The 21725-nt window shown below is 37.0% G+C and overlaps 1 protein-coding gene across 1 annotated transcript; it reads right to left on the bottom strand.

Moving 5' to 3' along the window:
• Positions 1–2040: 2040 nt before the first annotated feature.
• On the bottom strand, positions 2041–21226 carry LOC139741474 (decapping and exoribonuclease protein-like). Its single transcript, XM_071652059.1, has 6 exons — positions 20817–21226; positions 18653–18876; positions 17032–17251; positions 16199–16334; positions 2894–2979; positions 2041–2152 (listed from the first exon to the last, which is right to left on the bottom strand). The coding sequence occupies exons 1-6, from the start codon at positions 21224–21226 to the stop codon at positions 2041–2043; spliced, it is 1188 nt and encodes a 395-aa protein (XP_071508160.1).
• Between the last annotated feature and the right edge of the window lie 499 nt (positions 21227–21725).

Here is a 21725-nt window from a genome sequence, read left to right as displayed (position 1 = left end):
GCTCAATATGTATGGCGTATACACACAGTATGAAGAGTTGACTGTACAGTTGTATTATATTGTGACTGTATATGAACTTAATTCTGCAGTAACGGTGTTTCTCAACATAGACTGTAGCTACTTCAAGCAATCATGCACCAGTTTGTGCTCCATACCCATCACAATATGCAAGTAAGGGCTACTACCTCTGACAAATACTCAGTTGGCAACTAGATTATCATATACCCCTCAGGTCCACTGCAACATCAGTTGTTGTTTTGGTGAGTAGTAAATGCTTTTTACAACAGAATCAACAAACTTGAGCTCCCGCTCAACAAAACCATGTTGCCAGTGCTTAAATAGCACTGTTTGATGTTTTATGTGCATTTTTTTTCATTTGGTGTATCTCATTCATATGTAATCGCATAATTCGTATATTATAGTTGGTATTGAATACAGTATTAATAGGCATGCATCTTGATCATGTATATACTGAATTTGTTATTTAATCATTTTTTAGCGAATATAGAATATAAAGAATATACAGAATAGAATATATAGAATAGAATATATCATTGATAGCTATCTAACAGTAACACAAAACTGAGCAGTAAAAAAAAAATAGGAAAAATACATTGTGACTGCCTGAATTGAAAGGGGTCAGATTCGAGTATCATTCATTTCATTTTCTGGTTCCTACATCATTCTTTCTTACTCCATGTGACTCCACTATTTTGTAAACATGTACAATGATTAGAATTGCATTGGATAATTCATTCATTCATTCATCTATTAATCAATTAATTAATTAATTAATTAATTAATTAATTAATTCATTCATTCATTCATTCATTCATTCATTCATTCATTCATTCATTCATTCATTCATTCATTCATTCATTCATTCATTCATTCATTCATTCATTCATTCATTCATTCATTCATTCATTCAATCATTCATTCATTTATTCATTCATCTTTATACTTTCGGCGGACACAAACATTCCGGCATCTACTCTGCAGTCTGGCAGTTAATGGTACATGAATTCACTCAAACAATTAGTCTCATCCTCACACAAGTTTCATCCCAAGGCAAAAGGGCAGTGTAAAAGTGCAGGCAGTATATGGTGGAATGGTACAGGGTCATGTTTAGTTCTTATGTTGAAGAATATTGTCCCAAGGTAACTAACATTATGCCAATATTCATTCATTCATTCATTCATTCATTCATTCATTCATTCATTCATTCATTCATTCATTCATCCATCCTTAGGCCCTATATACTTTCGACAGACACATCTTATCGGCATATATCTCTTCAGTCTGACAATTGTTGGTACATGAATTCCCTCACAAGTTTCATCAAAAGGAAAAAGGGCCGTATAAAAGTGGCAGTGTGGTGGAATGGTACAGGGTCATGGTTGGTAGTTCTTACGAATGCTGCAGAATTTGTCCCAATGTAACTAACATTATGCCCACATTCATTCATTTATTCATTCATTCATTCATTCATTCATTTTATTTATTCATTCATTCATTCATTCATTCATTCATTCATTCATTCATTCATTCATTCATTCATTCATTCATTCATCCATTCATTCATTCATCCTCAGGCCCTATACTTTTGATGGACACATTTCACCGACATCTACCTCTGCAGTCTACTAATACATGAATTTACTCACACAAGTTTCATCCTCACACATGTCACAGAAGTTTCATCCTCACTCAAGTAACTCAAACAAGTTTTATCCGCACACAAGTTTTATCCCAATGCAAAAGGGTCAAAGTGGCAGTATGTGGTACAGACTCATGTTTGGTATAGTTCTTATGCTGCAGAATTTGTTCCAAGTTAACCAACATTATGCCCACTTCCTCATGGTTGCAGCAATAACCTTCTCCGTCCCAGGGACTGTGGACAGTGTGTACATCACAATGGGGTTTTCTGTGCCAGTTGGTACTCAAAGCACAAAAAGCGTTGAGGAAAGAAGTCTCAAATAATGTAGACTAACAGCTGTCATGACGTAACAATGGATTCTTCCCCGAATGCTGCTCTTTCTAGCGAAAGGCTGAGATGAATTCCTCTGTGAGGAACTGTTCCTTCCCATCCTCGTGGAGGACACAGTTCACTTCGGACGACCCTGGGGCCCTCTCCAGCATGTACACCACCCTGAAACCACGCAAGGAGAATGTATATACATGTACGTGTATTTTGATCGAGCACGAACTACTAATGGATGCATGTGCTGTATGAGTTCATTATAGGTCTATATAGGCCTATATATTCACGAGTTTAATGTGTGCATTATACTAACACACACATACACACACACACACACATACACACACACACACACACACATTACAAGCATGAATACATAATATTGCAACGTTTTACAGTGGGGGAGGGGGGAGGTCAAGGATCGATGATTACCTCATCTCCAAACGGGACCCTCGCGGGGGGGGGGGGGGGTTAATTGCTGTGATTTTGTTTCGTTTTTATTAGTGCAGTAGTTTTTTTTTAAGTGTAAAAAAGTGAGGGGGTATCTTTACGAGGTGATCTTAATGACCCAATGCACAAGGTATGACAAGCACGTGTAATTGGTTTTGCATCAGCATCTCAGAACTTGTTTAAAGCAGGGAGGTGATACGCTCATCTTTAAAGGTTAAATACAGTGACACAGTGTATCAAGCATGTCAAGTAGAATTCGACCCTGATGATGCAACAATCACCAGCACGAACTCACTTTCAGGTTATATCAGGCATGTGTATGTATATGCATGAACTTGTGACACATGGCATTGGTGACAATCTAGTTGTTTCTGTGTAATTTTACAAATTTGAGGTTTTGCTTGTCATTTTTTGATGTATCAAAGTGGTCGTTCGTCATTATTTCTGCCCTTGTCTTACCTTGGGTCATCGATTTTTACGATTTCTTTGATGTATGACAGCAGTTGGTCCGCAAAGTTGCAGCAGACTGCGCCGTCCCAAGCTCCCTGCGTGAGTAAAATAAGATCAGACAAACCAAATGATACTCCGAGCAGTAAGTAAAATTGACTAATCCTTTATCTATTTTGTGTCTAATGAATTGACTCCAAAATAACAGTCCTGTTTAACCAGCACGGTACTGCGGAAGTAGAAATTTTCGTGTGATCCTTTTGTTTTTCGCTGGTCCTCGGTCTCAATGACATTCACATCCATGGCATTTTGTTAAAGAGACTCAGTTGTCACAATGTTCTTATTTTCTCAGTAGGCCTACTTAGCAGGGTAACGTATTCATGAAAATTGTTGTGGGTTTCCTTTCGAGTCCAAGAATGACTGCACCCAAGTAGGCTACTTCTTTCGTTGCAGCAGGCAGGGTAAATTCCAAACTTTGACTATGGCATCTTAACCTTTGACTTTATAACACCGCTGCACATTCTGGTGATGTCTGATTTGGTGACAAATGCACAAACAAGTTTTAATGATTTGATCAAAAGACCCTCACTCTACAAAAAAAAAAAAAGGGTTCAACTTTGCACCTTGGTCAAACTGGGAGCATCTTTACGGGTGCAACTTCGCACCTTTCAGATCAGAAAGGGGCAAAGTTGCACCTTTAATAGGTGCTGGTCTGAAAGATGCCAAGCTACACCCATAAAGGCTCTCCCAGTGTGACACTAGTAAAGCTGCAAAGTTGAACCCATTTTTCTTTTATTTCATTTCATTTCATTTCAATTTATTTTCATATTTCTCACATATATCACAATAAAGTATATAATAGTAGAGCAGATAAGCCGAAGAATTGTGCAAAATTTGACTAAAGCATGAAACTTTCACCATCGTTAGTACATGCTATAAGATTAATTTTAAGATCGGGAGGTAAGTCTGAATTGACCTCTGATGACCTCTAGAGGTCAATGACCTCAAAATCTAAGAAAATTGATATTTTGCCTCATTGGTTAATGATAAACACAGTAATGATGTACTAAAACTTAATTTTTGTCACAGTGAAATTGTCTTTATGTTCCACAGAGCCCTAACAGGTTTCTACCTTTGACCTCTGATGACCTTCAGAGGTCAATGACCTCAAAATGTCAGAAAATGGATATTTTGCATCATTGGTTAATGATAAAACACAGTAATGATGTACTAAAACTTAATTTTTGTCACAGTGAAATTGTCTTTATATTCCACAGAGCCCTGACAGGTTTCTATCTTTGACCTCTGATGACCTCCAGAGGTCAATGACCTCAAAATGTCAGAAAATTGAAATTTTAATGCGTCACTCATAACTGAAACACGATAATTATGTACTAAAAACTAATTTTTGTAAGAGGAATTGCCTCAATGTTCCACTGAGCCTTTCGAGTCAGATTTCTACCTTTGACCTCTGATGACCTCAGATGACCTATGATGAGGCCAATGACCTCAAAATGTCAGAACATTGATATTTGGTGCAATTGGTTGATGACAAACATGATTTAGATGTTATATTCATTTGTATTACAATTGAATTGTTTTCCTATTCCACAGAGCAAGAGAAATTACTCACGTGTCTCTACCTTTGACCTCTGAGGAAGGTGACAGGTCAATGACCTCAAAATATCAGAATATTGATATTCTATGTATAGTCAATGGTCAACTTTGTAATACCCGATGTACAATCATTTATGCTATAATAGAAGAATCTTGTCATTCCATGGAACATTGGTCATTAGCCTGTGCATTATATCCAACTTTGACCTCTCAGGACAATGAGAGGTCACTGAGGTCACATGTGCAGGCTTACCTGTATTGATGTTTGGCTTCATTGGTGTAATCGTAAATGCTTAATCATGTACAAATCACGCATTGACGTTTTGATCAAAGTATGTATGCATATTCCACAGAGCATTGGTTTATAGTAACAGGTCTCTGAAATGTGAGAGGTCAATTACTTCAGAAATAAAGCTTAAGTTTCTTGAGTGATGGCAGTGACCTCAAATATAACTGTTATGTTTGGGTTAGTTATGTAGACTAGCAAATATAGGCAAATATGGCCATTATCTCGACACTCGAGGAAAACAAGGCCCACGAGACTGATATACAGAGTGTTTAATCTATTCAGTGTAAGTCTCATAGATCTTTTCCCCCATTTGTCGGACTCATTATGGGACTGGTTTGCCTAAGTGTCAAGCTCATGGGCAATATTTGCATGTATAGTTTCCAGCTGGTGGGCCTGTATTGGCCAGTGTAAAGCTGGTGGGTTGTTACAGTATGACTGCGATGAATGACTCATGGTCCTGGAGTATACAGTCCACAGCTGCGACATCATGGACCATCTTGAAAACTTCGACATACTATGAGGCCCAACATGCATTCCACATGAAGCAATCCTGTGTATTGCAACTAGCTATTGCCATCATAGCAGAGACCTACCCAGGGAATAGATTTAAGCATTCATGGCAAACCATGGAGAAAGCGGTTTGTGCAAAATATTTTGGAGTTCCAATAGGAGGCTCAGCTGGAATCAAATCGCCACAGCAGCTTAAAAAGGTTATACTTCAACCAAAGACTCTCTCCAGACGAAGATACGAGTATCATAAAGTTCAGGTGTTTTGCTACTCCATGCCGCTCAGGACTGTCCTGGAATATGCCTGCATCATCTGGGATCCATTCACCCACGTGAAACATCATGAAGTTTGGAATGATCCAGAGAAGATATGCACTCTTTAGCTGCAATGACCATCATATGCAAAACAAGCAGTTTTACAGCCACACTTGAAAAACAAAACAAAGCAAAACAAAACAAAACTACAATGGCAATCCCTGTAAGAAAGTACAGCACAGGCAAATTCAGCGATGATGTTCTGCATCAAGAACCCCACAATATCCACTCCGCAGGAAAGTTGTGGCTCTATTGCTGCATTCTTCAAAAAGGGCAAATGACCAAAAATGTCAGGCATCATTTGCAAGAACACAAAGTAGGCCTACTCCCAAAAAAGGTGGCGGCTACTCTCGGCCACTGTCTCTTGTATCTCTTTGAAACACTTCAGGAGAGAGATACTCAATATTCAGCTCTGTTATTAATGACACATATGTCTCTCTTTTTGTTTTTGCATTTGTTTGTTGTTTTTTGCTTCATATAGCTCTTTGGATACCTTCTTTAACCAATTAAGAAAAGGCTTCATGGCAGAATGTTACAAGATTACACAGTATAATGAAGAAGAAGAAGAAGAAGAAGAAGAAGAAGAAGAAGAGGAAGAAGAAGAAGGAGAATAGGAAACGAGATCTGCTGTCAATGATGCAGAGCCAATACCAATCAGTTCCATGGCAGTTCTTAGTCGGCACTGCAAAGGTTTGGATGTCTCTCTCTGTTGACAAAGGATATTCTAAAGCTCCAAGTAAGTCCATGGGATGGTTTACATTGTCTGGGCATAGAGGGTTGGGTTGGGTATATGAGGATATGATGCTTTGTTATAACAATTAGGTCTGAGATATCTGTTTTTTATGTTTGTTTTGACCATCCCGCATGGATCTCCAACGAAAAGGAATGATAATGTGTTAGACCCAGCCGCCACCGTGTTTTTTCAATAGATTTTGATATTACAGTGTAGTTGAGAAAAAAAGTAACCGCTCATTGTCCTAGATGGAAGTCAAAATTGAACTGTGTGTGGAATACTCTGCATACAATTTTGGACACACACACACACACACACACACACACACAAAATGCATTTTTTAAATATAATTATTATTTCATAAGCAGCTGGCCATTACAAACCAATGAGACCAGACATCAATATTCTTACATTTTGATGCATATCTTTCAATATCCTCCAGAGGTCAGAGGATCATCGCTAATGTGAAATGAGTACACGCCTTTTGAATTGCTCACTTTTATTGCTATAGAAATACACAATATGTGCATCATGTCAATCATTAAATATTGTATCAGTTTCATTTTCAGTCTTGGATTATTTTTTCTATGTACAAATAAAATCGTGGCAAAGTAAACAACTTTCACATCAAAATATAAACGAGAATACTAAAACAGAAATAGATAGATAACGTGCAAGGCAAATACCAGGCCTACATCATCTTAAGGTAAGGTATACAGGTGAAGGAAATCACCTTATTGATAAACAATTTACTGGGATAGCGACCACTGAACAATATTGTTTCTTAAAACTCTCTCTTCTTTTCAACAAGTGGAATAAAACACATGCACATACTGGGGCATCAGTTTGGAGGAGGGGTGGGGTGGTGGCAGGGATAGTTGACCCCCACCCCATTAAATTCTGAGATGTGGACTATGTTTTGTTGTTGTTAGTTTGTTGTTGTTGTTTTTTGTTTTTTTTTTTGCTTTTTAGACAGAAAACTGCCCAAGTTTTTCACTTTAAGTGTGCATCGGATTGTTAAAATATAATTTTGAAATGCAAAATCTCCCTTCTGTGAGAGGGGATATCTCCTTTCGATAGACTCCTTCCCCCTGCTTGGTTCCTTCCACAGATATAACATACTTTGGGGAATGATAATTTCCCTTATTCTATGAAAAATGTTTTTAAGAGATATTTTTATTTGAATTCCAAAGATGAAAAAGCTTTCCTATATATGCACGATTGTTCATTTTGGAGGGCAAGAGGCATTTGCCCCGCCTCCCGAGAAAATATGGGAGGGGGAATGGTGGGGACATAAAACTTTGCCTCAAGTATTTCCTGAGATGGAGATTTTTTTTCTTCACTTTTTTGACAGAAAATGAATTGTCACTGAACATTTCAGCTATAGTATGCACCAGATTAAAAGGCAGAATCTCCTTTGCATACCCCCTCCCCCACACTATCTTTCGTTATGTCCCCTTCCATATACGCTCAGTGCTTTTGTCCCATTTTTGTTCTATATCATCACAAAGTATGTACTAGATCTTTAATTTCAGTTCCGACATATTAAAGAAAATCCCTCTTGTTGGAGGGGGTAGTGTATCTTTCAATTAACAATCCCTCCTCGGTTTCTACCCTTAGATTTGGTACACTCCTTTTACTTACTTTTTTTTACATTTCTATTCTTACTGCAAAGGCTCCCTAGCATTGGAAGGATTGGGGGACAGCCCCTTTCATACCCTCCTCTCGCTGTATCAACCTCTCCTCCATGCATTGATTATGGCTACACATTTGGGTATGGACTTTTTTTTCTTCAAAATGGTAGTTCAACCAAGAGTGGCACGAGATCATTGAATTGCAAACAAAAGAATGCAAAAGCTCCATAATGTGGGAGGGGGATACCTCCACCCACATCCTTCTGTCGATTGGTCTCCCTCAATAGATGGCTGACTTACTACACCTTTTTGATACAAATTTCGAGGTATTCCTTCAAAAGTGCCTGTGTGCCAGGTCGTTGAATCTCATTTCTCAAAATACAAGAGCTCTCTCGAATGGGAGTGGAATACCCTACCCTCGCCAACGCTGCGCTTTGCTGGGTTCCCATCCATATAGACTTGGTACACCTTGGTGATCCATAATTTTCCAAATATTCCCCAAAACGTATGCATCAGATTCTTTAAAAAAAAAAAAAAACTTTTCTTTGGGAGGAGGGTAGGTGAGATGCGCCCACACCCCATCAACTTCCGTATAAGTGATAACGCACACATTAAACAAGAGTTACACTGAATCACTGATTTCAGGTCTAAACCTGCAAAAATCCAATCCCCCACCCACATCCTCCCCCTCCCCCTCCGCTTCATTCCTTTGCACCATGAACTTATGCTTTTACATATTTTCCAAGTTCCCCCCCCCCCCCCACGTGAAAACAGATCGACACCCCTTGCTCTGTGCACATACCCGACTTAGATAATTACCTGAAAAGTTCTGCGGAATGAGTAGCCACTTTTTTGGTAACAGAAATGCATGGTTTGTAAGCCCTACATTATAAAGAATTATTAACTATTAACTATCGCAATATCAATATTAACATCCTCACATTTCATTCGAGGTATTTGACCTTGTGTGATTTTCATAGGTGAACGGTAATGGCTCGTTAATAAACAGGGCCTACGAGTGCTCTCTAGAACATCATCATGTTTACCATTGATGATGCCAAACTATTCTGATACTTTGAGGTCATTGACCTCTCGAGATCATCAGAGGTCAAAGGCAGAAACTCGTCTGTGTGCCTAGGAATATGAAGACGATGTCATTGTACACAGATATGCTTGTTTTGTACATCTTTACCATGTTTGACCTTTCACCGATGATGTCATACTTCAATATTCTGATATTCTGAGGTCATTGACCTCTCAAGGTCATCAGAGGTCAAAGGTAGAAACCTGTCTGCTCTTTAGAATATGAAGACAATTTCATTGTAAGACAGATATGCTTGTTTTGTACATCTTAACAATGGTTACCATTAACCAATGACATCACAGATCAATATAATATTTTGAGGTCATTGACCTCCAAAGGTCATCAGAGGTCAAAGTTTAAAACCTGTCAATGCTCTGTGGAATCAGAAAATGGTTTCCCTGAAGTATACATGCATGTTTAGTGAATCATAACCACATATATCATTCACAAATGTCTAAAAACATCGATATTTTGATATTTAAAGTTCATTGACCTCTGGAGGTCATCAGAGGTCAAAGGTAAAAACCTGTCAGTGATCTGTTGAATCTGGAAATGATTTCTCTGTGGTATAAATGCATGTTTAGTGCAACATAACCACATATATCAAATCGCAAATGTCTAAAAACATCGATTTTCTGATATCTAATGTACATTGACCTCTGGAGGTCATCAGAGGTCAAATCAGACTTACCTCCCGATCTTAAAATAAATCTTATGGTATGTACTAACACTGGTGAAAGTTTCATGCTTTAGTCAAATTTTGCACAATTCACGTGATTTTGAGGGCTTATCTGCTCTACTATAAATACGAAAATTATACAAAACATAATTCAGATGAGACTTCATCAGAATGTACAGAAGTTTGATTTGGTATAAACACGAGGTCTGTATGCATGCGAATTACACTGTGGTCATAATGCGAAAAAAAAATATGATGGGGCCTGCGTAAAAGCATTAGCTTGTACAGCCGCAGGTCCCGTGAGTAATCAGATTAGGGGAAGTTTAAAGTACGGATGTTTTTTAAGACCAACTATATCTGGGGAAACCGATTAAAACAAACAAAACAAAAAATCCAATTAAATATATATCACTAAATAAAAATACAGAAAAACAGAAAGCTGAAAGGTCACATGTTGCAGCAGTGAACAACAACTGCAGAGATTCAAGGGGTGTGTTGCAGAGTATAGAAAATGGCGTAACTGTATGTCATAAATACATAAGTAGAAGGTGGGATAATGAGATTTGTCGTGAATGTAAACAATACCGAAAGCTCAGGAGTAACATTCCAGCATGGGTCCTAAAACCAAGCATTCCGTGTGACCATAGTAACCGACAGCTGTCACGCGCGAGAGTTTCGATAACCGAGTGGAACAATGGGTGCATGAACAGCGCAATAGGCAGACTGTTCAAAAATAGTGTTCATGGTTAGGATCCCGCCGGACTAAGGTGGGATAGACAAGGGGTAACAGTAAAGAGCAACAAGAACTATACACTATGCATGCCGTACAATGTAGCTGCTAAGAAGATATTGCTTCAGTTTTCGTTTGAATGAGGTTACAGTGGTACAACTTACAAGTTCCATAGGGAGTTCGTTCCAATATTTGGGCCCAGCGAACATAATGGTTTTTTTCGCGAAAATTGTTCGGGTACGTGGAAGGTGATATGCGTAACGTTGACGAGTTGGATAATCATGAACTGTATAATTTCTTGTAAACATTTGGGAAAATACGTCTGGTAATTGGCCAGTTGAAAATTGAAACATAAACAGGCCGACGTTGTAATAAAATAACTCGGGAATTTTCAAAATTTTATTACTTACAAAAAGTTCGTTCGTGTGGGATAAATATCCAGTGTGGTTAACAATTCTAACAGCTCGTTTTTGTACAAGAAATAACGAATCGATAAGGTTTTTAGAAGCATTTCCCCACGCCAGAATCCCATAGTTGAGATAGGGAGATATCAAAGTTGAATATATGCTCTGTAGAATATTACTTGGAAAATAATAGCTAAGTTTGTTAAGAACCCCGGTATTTCTAGCAATAATTCTGTTTACATAATTAACATGGGTTCTCCAAGATAAATCACTATCGATATGAAGACCCAAAAATTTTGTATTGTTGACCTGTGACAGATCAATGTTGTTTATCTTGACAGAGAGAGGTAACACAGGTAGCGAATTACTGAATAACATATACTGAGTTTTATTGCAACTGATTGACAGATTGCCCTTCATCAACAACATAGAATTGAATGCTGATTATTCCGTGTTTGAGGAATGGCCATGATAAAGATTAATGGACATACACATGTTCATGTGCAATATATCTCTGATAAAGTGTCTGGTAATGTTGGTATACTTCATAAGTTAAGGTATTATGTCCCTCAGAATATTTTATTTATGTTATATAGTTCGTTGATATTATCGCACATTTCATATTGCAACATTGTCATGATTGTATGGGCAACTTCAAAAAGCCACATTGATAGTATAGTACTTCTACAAAAGAAAGCTATATGTATATGCACCAAATCAGGGTATCGAGACCATTTAGATCCTTTATTCGCAGAATTAAAAACACTTAAGGTGAATGACATCAATTTTTTGCAAAACTCACTTTTTATGTTTCGCTTACATAATGGTCAGTTGCCATCTTCTTTTTTCTCACTATTTCAATCAAACAAGGACATACATTCTTTTCCCACAAGACAATCTGATAAGTTTAATTTATATAATCCCCAAACAGTGATGGCTCTGAAATCTGTCAGACACACCGGACCCGATGTTTGGAATTCTCTTCCTCTGAAATTCGAAGTTTAAAGTCTATGTACTCTTTTAGGAAAGCTGTAAAAACAATGTTGTTTTCTGGATATCAGTAATTCCATTGTCATTGTTAATGTACTATATGCACGAAATTCTTTCGCAGAAATATTGACGCATTTAATTTATTACGTAATTATGTAACAGACCATGACCTGTATCAACTGTTCACCTGTACCTCGGTGAGAAAATAGTTTGTGATGCTTTGCTAATCAGTGATACAGGTGATCTCACTTTGTATAAACCTTTAGTGAAAGCAGACAGACCTCTCCTTTCCCTTTTTCCTTTCAACTATCCTATCTCTATGCATTTCATCCCTCCCTCCTATTCTCCTTCCGATGTATATTATAATATTATGTATGTACGGGGGCTGCACGCAAATCAAGCCACGCTTATGCTGTAGCCCCACTGTAATATGTGTTGTACATTTTACATTGTGCAAAGGCAATGAAGGAAAAACTGTTCTGTGAACGACTTGTATTTATGTTTGTTCTAGATATGTTTGTACATGAATGTGCATGTACAATGATGATATAACATACAGAAACCAATAAATCAAAAAAAAAAATACATTCATACTCCAGTGGGACTCAAACCCACGTCCCGATTGCCAGACATGAATCATGTCCACTATACTATTGAGTGGGAGCCTGACAGCATGATACCAGTGGGTACTACATATCATTCAAATGAACCATTCTTGTATTCAGGTTTTTTTTCTTCAACTAATCGACAAATTGCCCTAAAAACACAGATTCTTCAGTGTTTGAGTGACGCAATAAGGAGGTCGTTAATTTAAGTCCCACCCTAGTACGTGGGCTTATGATAGGTCGCAGTAAATTGCCCATGATTTTTTTTTCATTAAGACCCAAACGCTGAATAATCGGTGTTTATTTACGTCGATGAAGGGCAATTTGTCAATAAATCTTAATGAGATACTGAGGTAGGAGGATATTAGAATTATTTTCTCCCTCTTTCTCCCTCAATCTTTTTCACTGTAATATTCGTATGGTCTTAAAAGTTGTACTCATGTATTGCGAATGTTAATACTAGTTTTTCAGTGCTTGGGATTACTGAAGCTTGGTTGAATAACGATGAGAAGCTTTTGCCTATACATGGTCTAAGTGGTTGTAACTTTGTTGGAAAGGGAAGAAGGAATCGTCCCGGTGGTGGAGTGGGTCTTTTTATAAAAGATATTCTAAAATATAAGATACGTGATGATCTGAATGTATTTGTAGATTCAGTGGAATTGTTTTGTATTGAGTTATACTCCGATACAAATGCCATTATTGGAGTGATAGCATAGACCTAATGCCCAGCCTATTCTTGCCTTAAAAGACAGTGTTGAGACAATTCTTTTTGAAATTGCAAACGAGCGTAAATCCTGTTTTATGATGGAAGATTTCAATATAAATCATTGTAATCAGGATGATACAAATTCTAAAGATTTTATACAATACATGAATTCATATGCCTTTTTCCTGTTATTTCTAAGCCAACCAGAGTCACAACTGAATCATCATCTTTGTTAGACAATTTGTAAATAACCCGTGCAATGTTGATGTGCCAGGTATAATCACTTACCCTGTATAAGTGATCATATGCCAATTTTTCTCATATTATCTAATGTGCCTTTACACACACAAAATGTGAATGAGCCATGCTCATCTCTGGTACGACATATTAATGAGGGTAATGTATTGTTGTTTTATGAAGAATTAACTGGAACTAACTGGGATGACATTACACACAATCTTACAAATGATGTTAATGTGTTATATGATACATTTTCTACAAAATTTTGTTCATTATATAATACATGTTTTCCAACGGTATTGACTAAGGGTAATAATAGGACAAAAATGAATCCATGGTTCAATAAGAATTTAAAGAAACTTTGTCGAAAGAAAAATGTTTACTATCGCAAATTTGTAAAAAAAAAATCCTACATTATATAGAGAGGCTGCTTATAAGAAACAAAGAAATATTGCTAATGATGCAATAAGAAAAGCTAAGCGTGATTTATATGGTATAAGAAATTCTTGGGAGTAAAAAATGATTTGAAAGGCTCATGGAATGTTATTAATGGTATTTTGAAATATAAGAGTAAGATTGATTCCCCATTATTGGTAAAAGATAACAAGTCTGTTTCAAATTCTGTGGAAGTGTCAGAGTTATTTAATGAATATTTTGTCTCTGTTGATGAGAATATTGCAAAGAGTGTTCCGTACTCAGTGAAAAATCCATCTGATTTTCTTATTGGTGATTTCCCAAACTCATTTTTCTTCACAGCCATGACCAACTCTGATGTAATTAATGCATCATTAAGTCTGAAAGATGGCAAAAGCCGAGGTCATGATGACATTAGTACCATGGTTTTGAAAAAGTGCATACATAATTTGCTCCAGTATTGGCCCATATTTTTAATAATATGTCTTTGCGAACTGGTTGTTTTCCTGAAAAACTAAAGATAGCTAAAGTTCTGCCTATATATAAGAAAGGTGACAAGTCTCAGTGTGAAAACTACAGGCCAATTTCTTTGTTGTCATTTTTTAGAAAGATATTTGAGAAGCTTGTGTATGCTAAATTTATGTCTTTTATTGATAAATATGATATACTTTATATAATAAACAATTCGGGTTTCGATCTGGATATGGCTTTACTTGAATTCATCAACAATCTTAACACAGCTTTTGAAGCTGGCCATGTAGGTGTTGGGATCTTTCTAGATCTGTCGAAAGCCTTCGACACCGTAGATCATTCTATTTTGTTTCAAAAGTTATATTTTTATGGCATATGAGGAATTTCTTTGGAATGGATTAAGAGTTATTTAACTAATAGACAACAATTTGTTTGTATTGCAATAGCTCCACATTTCTAAGAATTACTACAGGCGTTCCCCGGGATCAATTCTATGCCCTTTATTATTTTTATTGTACATAAATGATATACAAAATGTTAGTAGTAAGTTGAGTTCAGTTATTTTTGCAGATGATACAAATGCATCTATATCTGGTAGAAACGCCACCCAAATAACATCTATCATATAACAACTGAAATACCCAAACTTGAGCAATTGTTTTTATCAAATAAGTTGTTGGTTAATATGAAGAAAAAAAATTGCATAGTATTTAAACAGAAAAATAAGAGAATAGCAGATGATAGAGCTGATGTTGACATAAATAATCAAAAGGTGTTGCGAGTTTCTTGTACATCATTCCTTGGTGTTATGTTAGATGAACATCTTAATTGGGCGCCTCAATTATAGATGATGTTTTACATAAAATATCCTTTGCAACAAGTGTGATTTATAGGATAAGACATCTGTTAACGTTAAGGATTTTATCATATACTTATAACGCCACTATATTGCCACATCTAACATATTGTTCAATGATCTGGGGCCAATGTGCAAAATCTCTTTTAAATCGTGTGTTCACACTTCAGAAAAGGTCATTACGTGCAATAACAAATTCTCACCCTTCAACACCTTCCCAACGTCTGTTTAAAAAGCTCCAGCTTCTTACTGTATTTGATATGTGCTTTATGTAAATCACAAACCGCCTCATTTGTGTATATGTATACTCATAAGTTATTACCGTCTGTCTTTGATGATATGTTCAAATATACGAGAGATATTCGTTTATACAACACTAGACAAACTGGTAACCTATATTTACCTCTTCTCAGATATGAATTATATTGCAAAGAGCTGTTAAATATCAAGGAGTACATGTTTGGAATTCTGTGCCTGACGAAATGAAGTTATGTCCTTCCCTTGCCTCCTTTAAACGTAGATATAAAAGATATCTGTTGAATAATTATAATTGAAGTTTCTGCAGAAATTTAATCAAACGTTCATGTGATGTCTGCAGTGTGTATTATTTTTACATATTTTTCACTCATAGTTTGCCTGTTTTTATCTATTTTTTTGTTTTTTAATCGTCTTTCTTTCCCTCCTTTTAAGCGTATCTTATAATTGTACATAAAATCTGAAGTGGGAGTCCAGCCGTAGAAAGGCAAATGGCCTCTGCTGGCTCATCCATTTCCTCTCTTAGAATTTCTTTTTTTTTTCCCCTCTCCATTGTGCTTGTTTTTCTTGTACATGTATACTGTTACCAATTGTAATGTTATTATCTTTGTCTTGTTCTTTGTTACATGTATTTTAATGAGAATTTGGAAATAAATGAAATGAAAATGAAAATGAAAACGTTTTGGGGCAAGTGCATTGATATAAATGACAACAAATGAACAATGCACATCGGTGTGAGAGCCCGTGCAGGGTAATAGCATCTCGCCATCACTCGAAATCAAACTTACGCGAGCACTGCTGGGGATGTCCAATGTCCTGAATGACTTCAGATGACGCACCACACCGTCATCATCTCGGAAGCCACAGACGACCTCAGGGACGCCCAGAAGATAGGACTGTGCCCACCATTTAAGCAATTTGTATCTGTATAGAAAGAAGAAAAGGAAAAGTGCATAAATACAAAAAAAAAATTTATGTTCTAATAATACGCAGAGTATAAAATCCATATTGCATCCCCAAATTATAGCGATCAGAGATAAATTGTGTTTAGAATTTGTTACCCCAAACTTGGTGTGTGTGAGTTTTTTTTCACTCATAGCTTCCCATTGCCCTTTTTCCATTTCCGGTCATTCACTCTGCATGTGTGGTTGGTTGTTTTGCTAGTTTGTTTTAGCTCTTTATTGTTATAGGGTTTCTTCTTTTTTTTAGAAGATGCTGATAAAAAATAGTTGTGTTCTTTTGTCTTGAGAGTGCTGATGAAGATGTATATATGTATTTTGAAATCCTGACACAATATGGCAGATAATGGTATACATAATATATTTAGTCCCACAAATGTGAATATAAAACTATCTGTTCCGTGACATTTATTCTGGCGAAAACTCCTCCCATTAATAATGCCGTAAAAATAATAAATGACTATGTAACATAAATTCTATGACCCACAAAAATATACAAATATACCTGAACCCTAATCGTAGTCTTCACATCACACTGCAAACCTAAAAACCTATCACAACCAAAACCTTAACTCGAAGTCCTTGGAGAAAATGAGACTGGAGCAATTGTCGCATGAAGGAGCAAAATAATCGTGTCACGAAAACTGCTTCATCTCCTATACCTGTAGAAGTTCCTCTCATTGTTGTCGGAGTACCATTTTCGGGATGTCTTGAGCTCCACGTAGTTTGCTGGTGGTTCGGCACCAGGTCGGTTTATTCTACAGTCCACCTCCCCATTGTAAATCAAAGAGTGAGAGCCAAGCTTGGTCTGAACCACACAACAGAAAGCCTCGTTGCAGTTCACAGGCTTTGAGGTATCAACGGACGTCGTCCGCCCATCATCTGTGAGGGTAATTAAAATCATATGCATGCCCTGAAAGTCAACATCTAGCCATAATGCGTTAAAGGGATATTCCAGACGATTTCATAATTTCACATCATGTAGTACATAAATCGACAACTCCCTGTATATATTTGTGGAATTTATTGTGGTTCTTGAGCAGAGAAACAATACTTTGAAAAACCTTCAACAAATTACACTGAACAAGGATGATGACATAGAAGGATCACATATTTCAGAAATGATAGGAGTGTAATTCCATAACAATACCGCTTGCTTGCGAGATCACCTGTCTATAATCTATGCATGCCTTCTTCTTTTGTTCTGCTTCCTTGAGCCCCAACTCGTGCATTGTTATGGTGACTCTGCCTTGTCATCATCCTCTTTCATTGCAATTTGTTCTATTCTTTGAAAACATTCTTATTCTTCATCCCGATTATCACAAATTCTGAAACTCTGTCCTCAGTATAACTAATTTGTAGTTGTAAAATTGTAAAAATCTGAGAATCACCCGGAGGTCTCCTTTAAGTATCTCTGATGCCGCTTGAATAGATTTTCTCCAGTCAAACAACCCTACGAGACTTGATACAGTGCACTCCCGTTATAACGAAGTCCTCGGGATCGGCAGTTTTATTTCGTTCTATATCGAAATTTCGTTATAAGCGGACAGTTATGATGAAAACACGCAAATCATTCACGCAATCATTCATTGTATGATGTTAAATGAGTACTCATCATACGCTGAAAAAGCATTGTTATATGTGACGGTAAACTAATTTCATTAAGTTTTACATTTAAGAGAGAGCTTGAAAATGCATGTATTAAAATTGATGTTTAAGGATTCGGTTATACAGTTCGCTCTTCCAGAGGTTTGTCATTCGGAAGGTTTGTTATTCAGAAGGTTTATTCCGATGGTTCGCTCTTCAGATTGCTGGTTATTCCGAAGGTTCACCATTCCCGAGACTCACTATTCTGACAGTTTGTAATTTCGAGAATGATTTAAGGTTCTTACTCTGAAAGGTTCGTTAATCCGAAAAAGAAATAAGCTTCGTTATTCCGAAGGTTCGTTAATCCGACAATGCAAAAAGTTTCGGTTTTTCTTCGAGGGTGCGTTCTTCCAAAATTTCGTAATTCCGACAATAAAATAAGTTCATTAATTCGAAGGCTCGTTAATCGGAAAAAATCAAATAAGGTTTTTTACTCTGAAAGTTCGTTTATCCGATAATGAAAATGAGGTTCGTTATTATGAAGGTTCGTTAATCCGAAAGAGAAATGGGGTTTGTTTTCTCGTCTTTTTTTCTCTGATTTGAATTCATAGTTTAACCTTTTTATGTATATGTGTTTGCCATCAATTTGGTACATTTCTTTCTTGTTATTAATCTTAAAAAAACCAACTGAATTACCGCTTGTCACATATTGCTCAAATTTGTATCCCCAGAACGTCATTTCCTTTTCTTTCTCCGACATCGCTTCGCGCTGTCTCCTGTTTTCTTCTGTCTCCACTTCGCTGATGTAGTACGTGCCTCTGAAAAGGGTCACAGCCATGGCCCAACCCTCCCGATTCTCGTAAGGGGTGCAGAGGAACTTGGTCATGTGACCCCTGGATGTGACAAAGTCAGCATTCAACCTAGCATAAAAGTGGAAAAGTCAATGGTAGAGTATGAGAGAATGAAATCGGTTTGAAGCTTTGTAATATAGATGTGTGTGGATTGGAAAAACAAATCAAAGTTATGCCATGCTGTATACAGAGAGTTTAAGTTCTTTTAGTCACTTTAGAAAAAAAAACTGAGTCTTGCACTCTCATATTTTGGAGCACACAGCATCCATCGTTTAGTGTGTACCAAGTATATTTTGTGATTTTCAGTGAATACTATGATACGATAATTGCTTTGAATAGTGTAAATGTGAGGTTTTTTTTCATACATAACCATAGACTTTTTAAAATGTTTTTTTTTATGTTCTTGTGCATTAATCTCAGCTACAGTGTGTCTCCATTTTATCATATTCTTTTCACAATGATATAGGGTAAATGCATCAAAATAATTGTCATCTCTAAAATAATTGAATACTATCATGATAGATATCAATGAAGCTGCCAGAAGGACTCTCTGAGTATTCGATATGTGATAAATATGAACAAAGAATGTGTACATACCAAAAGAAAACAAGGAATGACGAGTGTCCTTCATTATTTTTATAATACTTGAAGGAATGAATGGGAGTTAGAGTAAAGAAGATTCAAAGAAACATCTTCCCACAGAACCCTTTGTATCATTAGGGTGATGGTTGTAGAGTGTGTTTGTTGAACAAAGGACATAAATATCATAGGTAAGAAAATGTATTCTTTAAGCCTCATATTCACGTGTTCATCAATATGATGTTATACAAATTGCCATTCGGAGAGGACATAGTTTTTTGACATATGGAAATTATGTAGGAAAGCAAATGAATAAATCTTGACATACGTAAATGATAGACAACTACTATCACTGTTAAAAATATATCCAGGATTGAAAACATGTGCATTTCTTTGAAGTACTGAAAAAATAAGCCATTTTTCGGAGAGGACGCTTTTGGACGGAACTGCACCTATATCAAAATTTAAATGTGCACAATATATGCCTGAAAATTAAACGTGTGGGTTACACAAATACTTTGTATGTGTAGGGTATGAGTGAGGCTTTGCAGACGGTAGGACATTGTTCATGCTCATAGAAATCTTTGAAAAGAAAAAAAAATCATTTAACTGTTTTCGGAGAGGACATTTTTGGACGGAATATGTATATTACACTTACGTATCAAACCCAAACTGTGCCCTGTATCACGAGCCATATACAGTTTTCCAATGTACATTTCATTTGCTCATCCTGATGTCATAGCATTGTGTTGTGCTCGTTGGTTTCATAGATGTACATTCTCAAACTTTGGAAAAAAAAACACAGATGAGACTGAAATTGCTCTAATTGGCTCATTTTGACATATTTTGAAAATTTAGTAAGCTTTTCTCAAAAACTTTTCACTGCTTAGGTATGAGGTAAATATAGGCCTGATGACATGCCACACAAGATTTTGATTTAATGTACACTGGGGTTTTTTCAGGACCCTGAAAATGTCAAAATCTGAAGTTTGTACCCTGATTTGTAAAACAACCCCTAAGGCTTTTCTCACTCAAGACATTAAAAGAGGGCCTACCGTTTGCGTTAAAAGCCCCCGTGCGCTTTTGCGATGATACAGATGAACTCGCTATGAGTGACATTTTTGCTCGCTCCTGACCGTCTTAAGAGCTACCCGTCCCTCTAACCGTCTTGTTCGTTGTAAAATTTAGTGCGAGCATACTTTAGGGGAGTGAATAATTGGTACTTGGTATACCGTTTGTCTGAGAGTTAACATCTAGATCCTAGAGGAAGAATAATCTAAGTGACATGAAATTTTATCGTGAAAAGGTTTGATTTTGCCCTTTATATTGACATTTTATTTTCCTACTTTTTTTCTCGCGGTCTGACTGGAGCCCTGCAGATGCTCGAGCTCCTAAAAGTGTTACTTCATGTGCACTTATAAGTTATTTACCTTTGCATTTGTCCTTCATTATTCCTCTTTCCTTCTGCTTCTGACGATTCTTGAGATTCTGCTGGCCTGGATATCACATTTCTCTTCTTAAGCATCCAAGTTGTCAGACTGTTCAGTCGGTCTTTTTCATCGTCATCTCTGTCGATGAAATCCTTGTAACCCTTTCTCAGGTTAAAGTAAGTCTTCCTAGGGTCCTTTGGAGGAGTGTAGAATTCGAGGAATCTTGCATCGCAGTGGACACGACGGTCTGCATCCAGAGAGAAATGGCCAATTTCAGTAGGATCCCGAAAGGAAGGGTAGGGAATTTGAAACCTGCGGATGGGCTCGATAGGAAGAGGTTTACGTTTGGTGGCCGCGAGATCGCGTCGAACTTGAACTGATCGAAGTTCCCTTTCCTCGTCACGCTTCATTTTCAGCCTTTCTAGAGCGAATTTGCCTTCTCACTAATTACAAATAAACTTTCCTTTTGTCCTACCTTTGTATAACATACAATCTTCAAGTTACTAAAGCAGTATTGTGTATCACGATATACGCACAGTAGAGAATGGGGAATACAACCGGAAAATCTATGTTATCATTCGCATGCGTACAACTCATACACACATACCAACTGCATACTGCGCAAGCGGCGATAGAGCATGCCTGGAACATTCGTGGCTTTACCTGCATACATGCCAAAAAGCTTTGCTATAATAAATTATGTAGGCAACTAGGCACTAGAGTGCTTCAAGTTACTGGCCATCAGTGTGACCTCCTGACAATGACAATGACAATGACAATGACAATGACAATGACAATGACAATGACAATGACAATGACAATGACAATGACAATGACAATGACAATGGCAATGACAATTGTTTTATTTTCCCATGTCACCCAACCAGCGTATTGGGAACACAATGAGGA

The sequence above is a fragment of the Diadema antillarum genome, unplaced genomic scaffold (assembly GCF_040938485.1).
Source record: "Diadema antillarum isolate AM-2024a unplaced genomic scaffold, OU_Dant_1.0 seq00000931_RagTag, whole genome shotgun sequence".
NCBI classification, from domain to species: Eukaryota; Metazoa; Echinodermata; class Echinoidea; order Diadematoida; family Diadematidae; genus Diadema; species Diadema antillarum.
The sequence above is the reverse complement of the archived record's forward strand: the minus strand, read 5'-3'. Positions and strand labels throughout refer to the sequence as shown.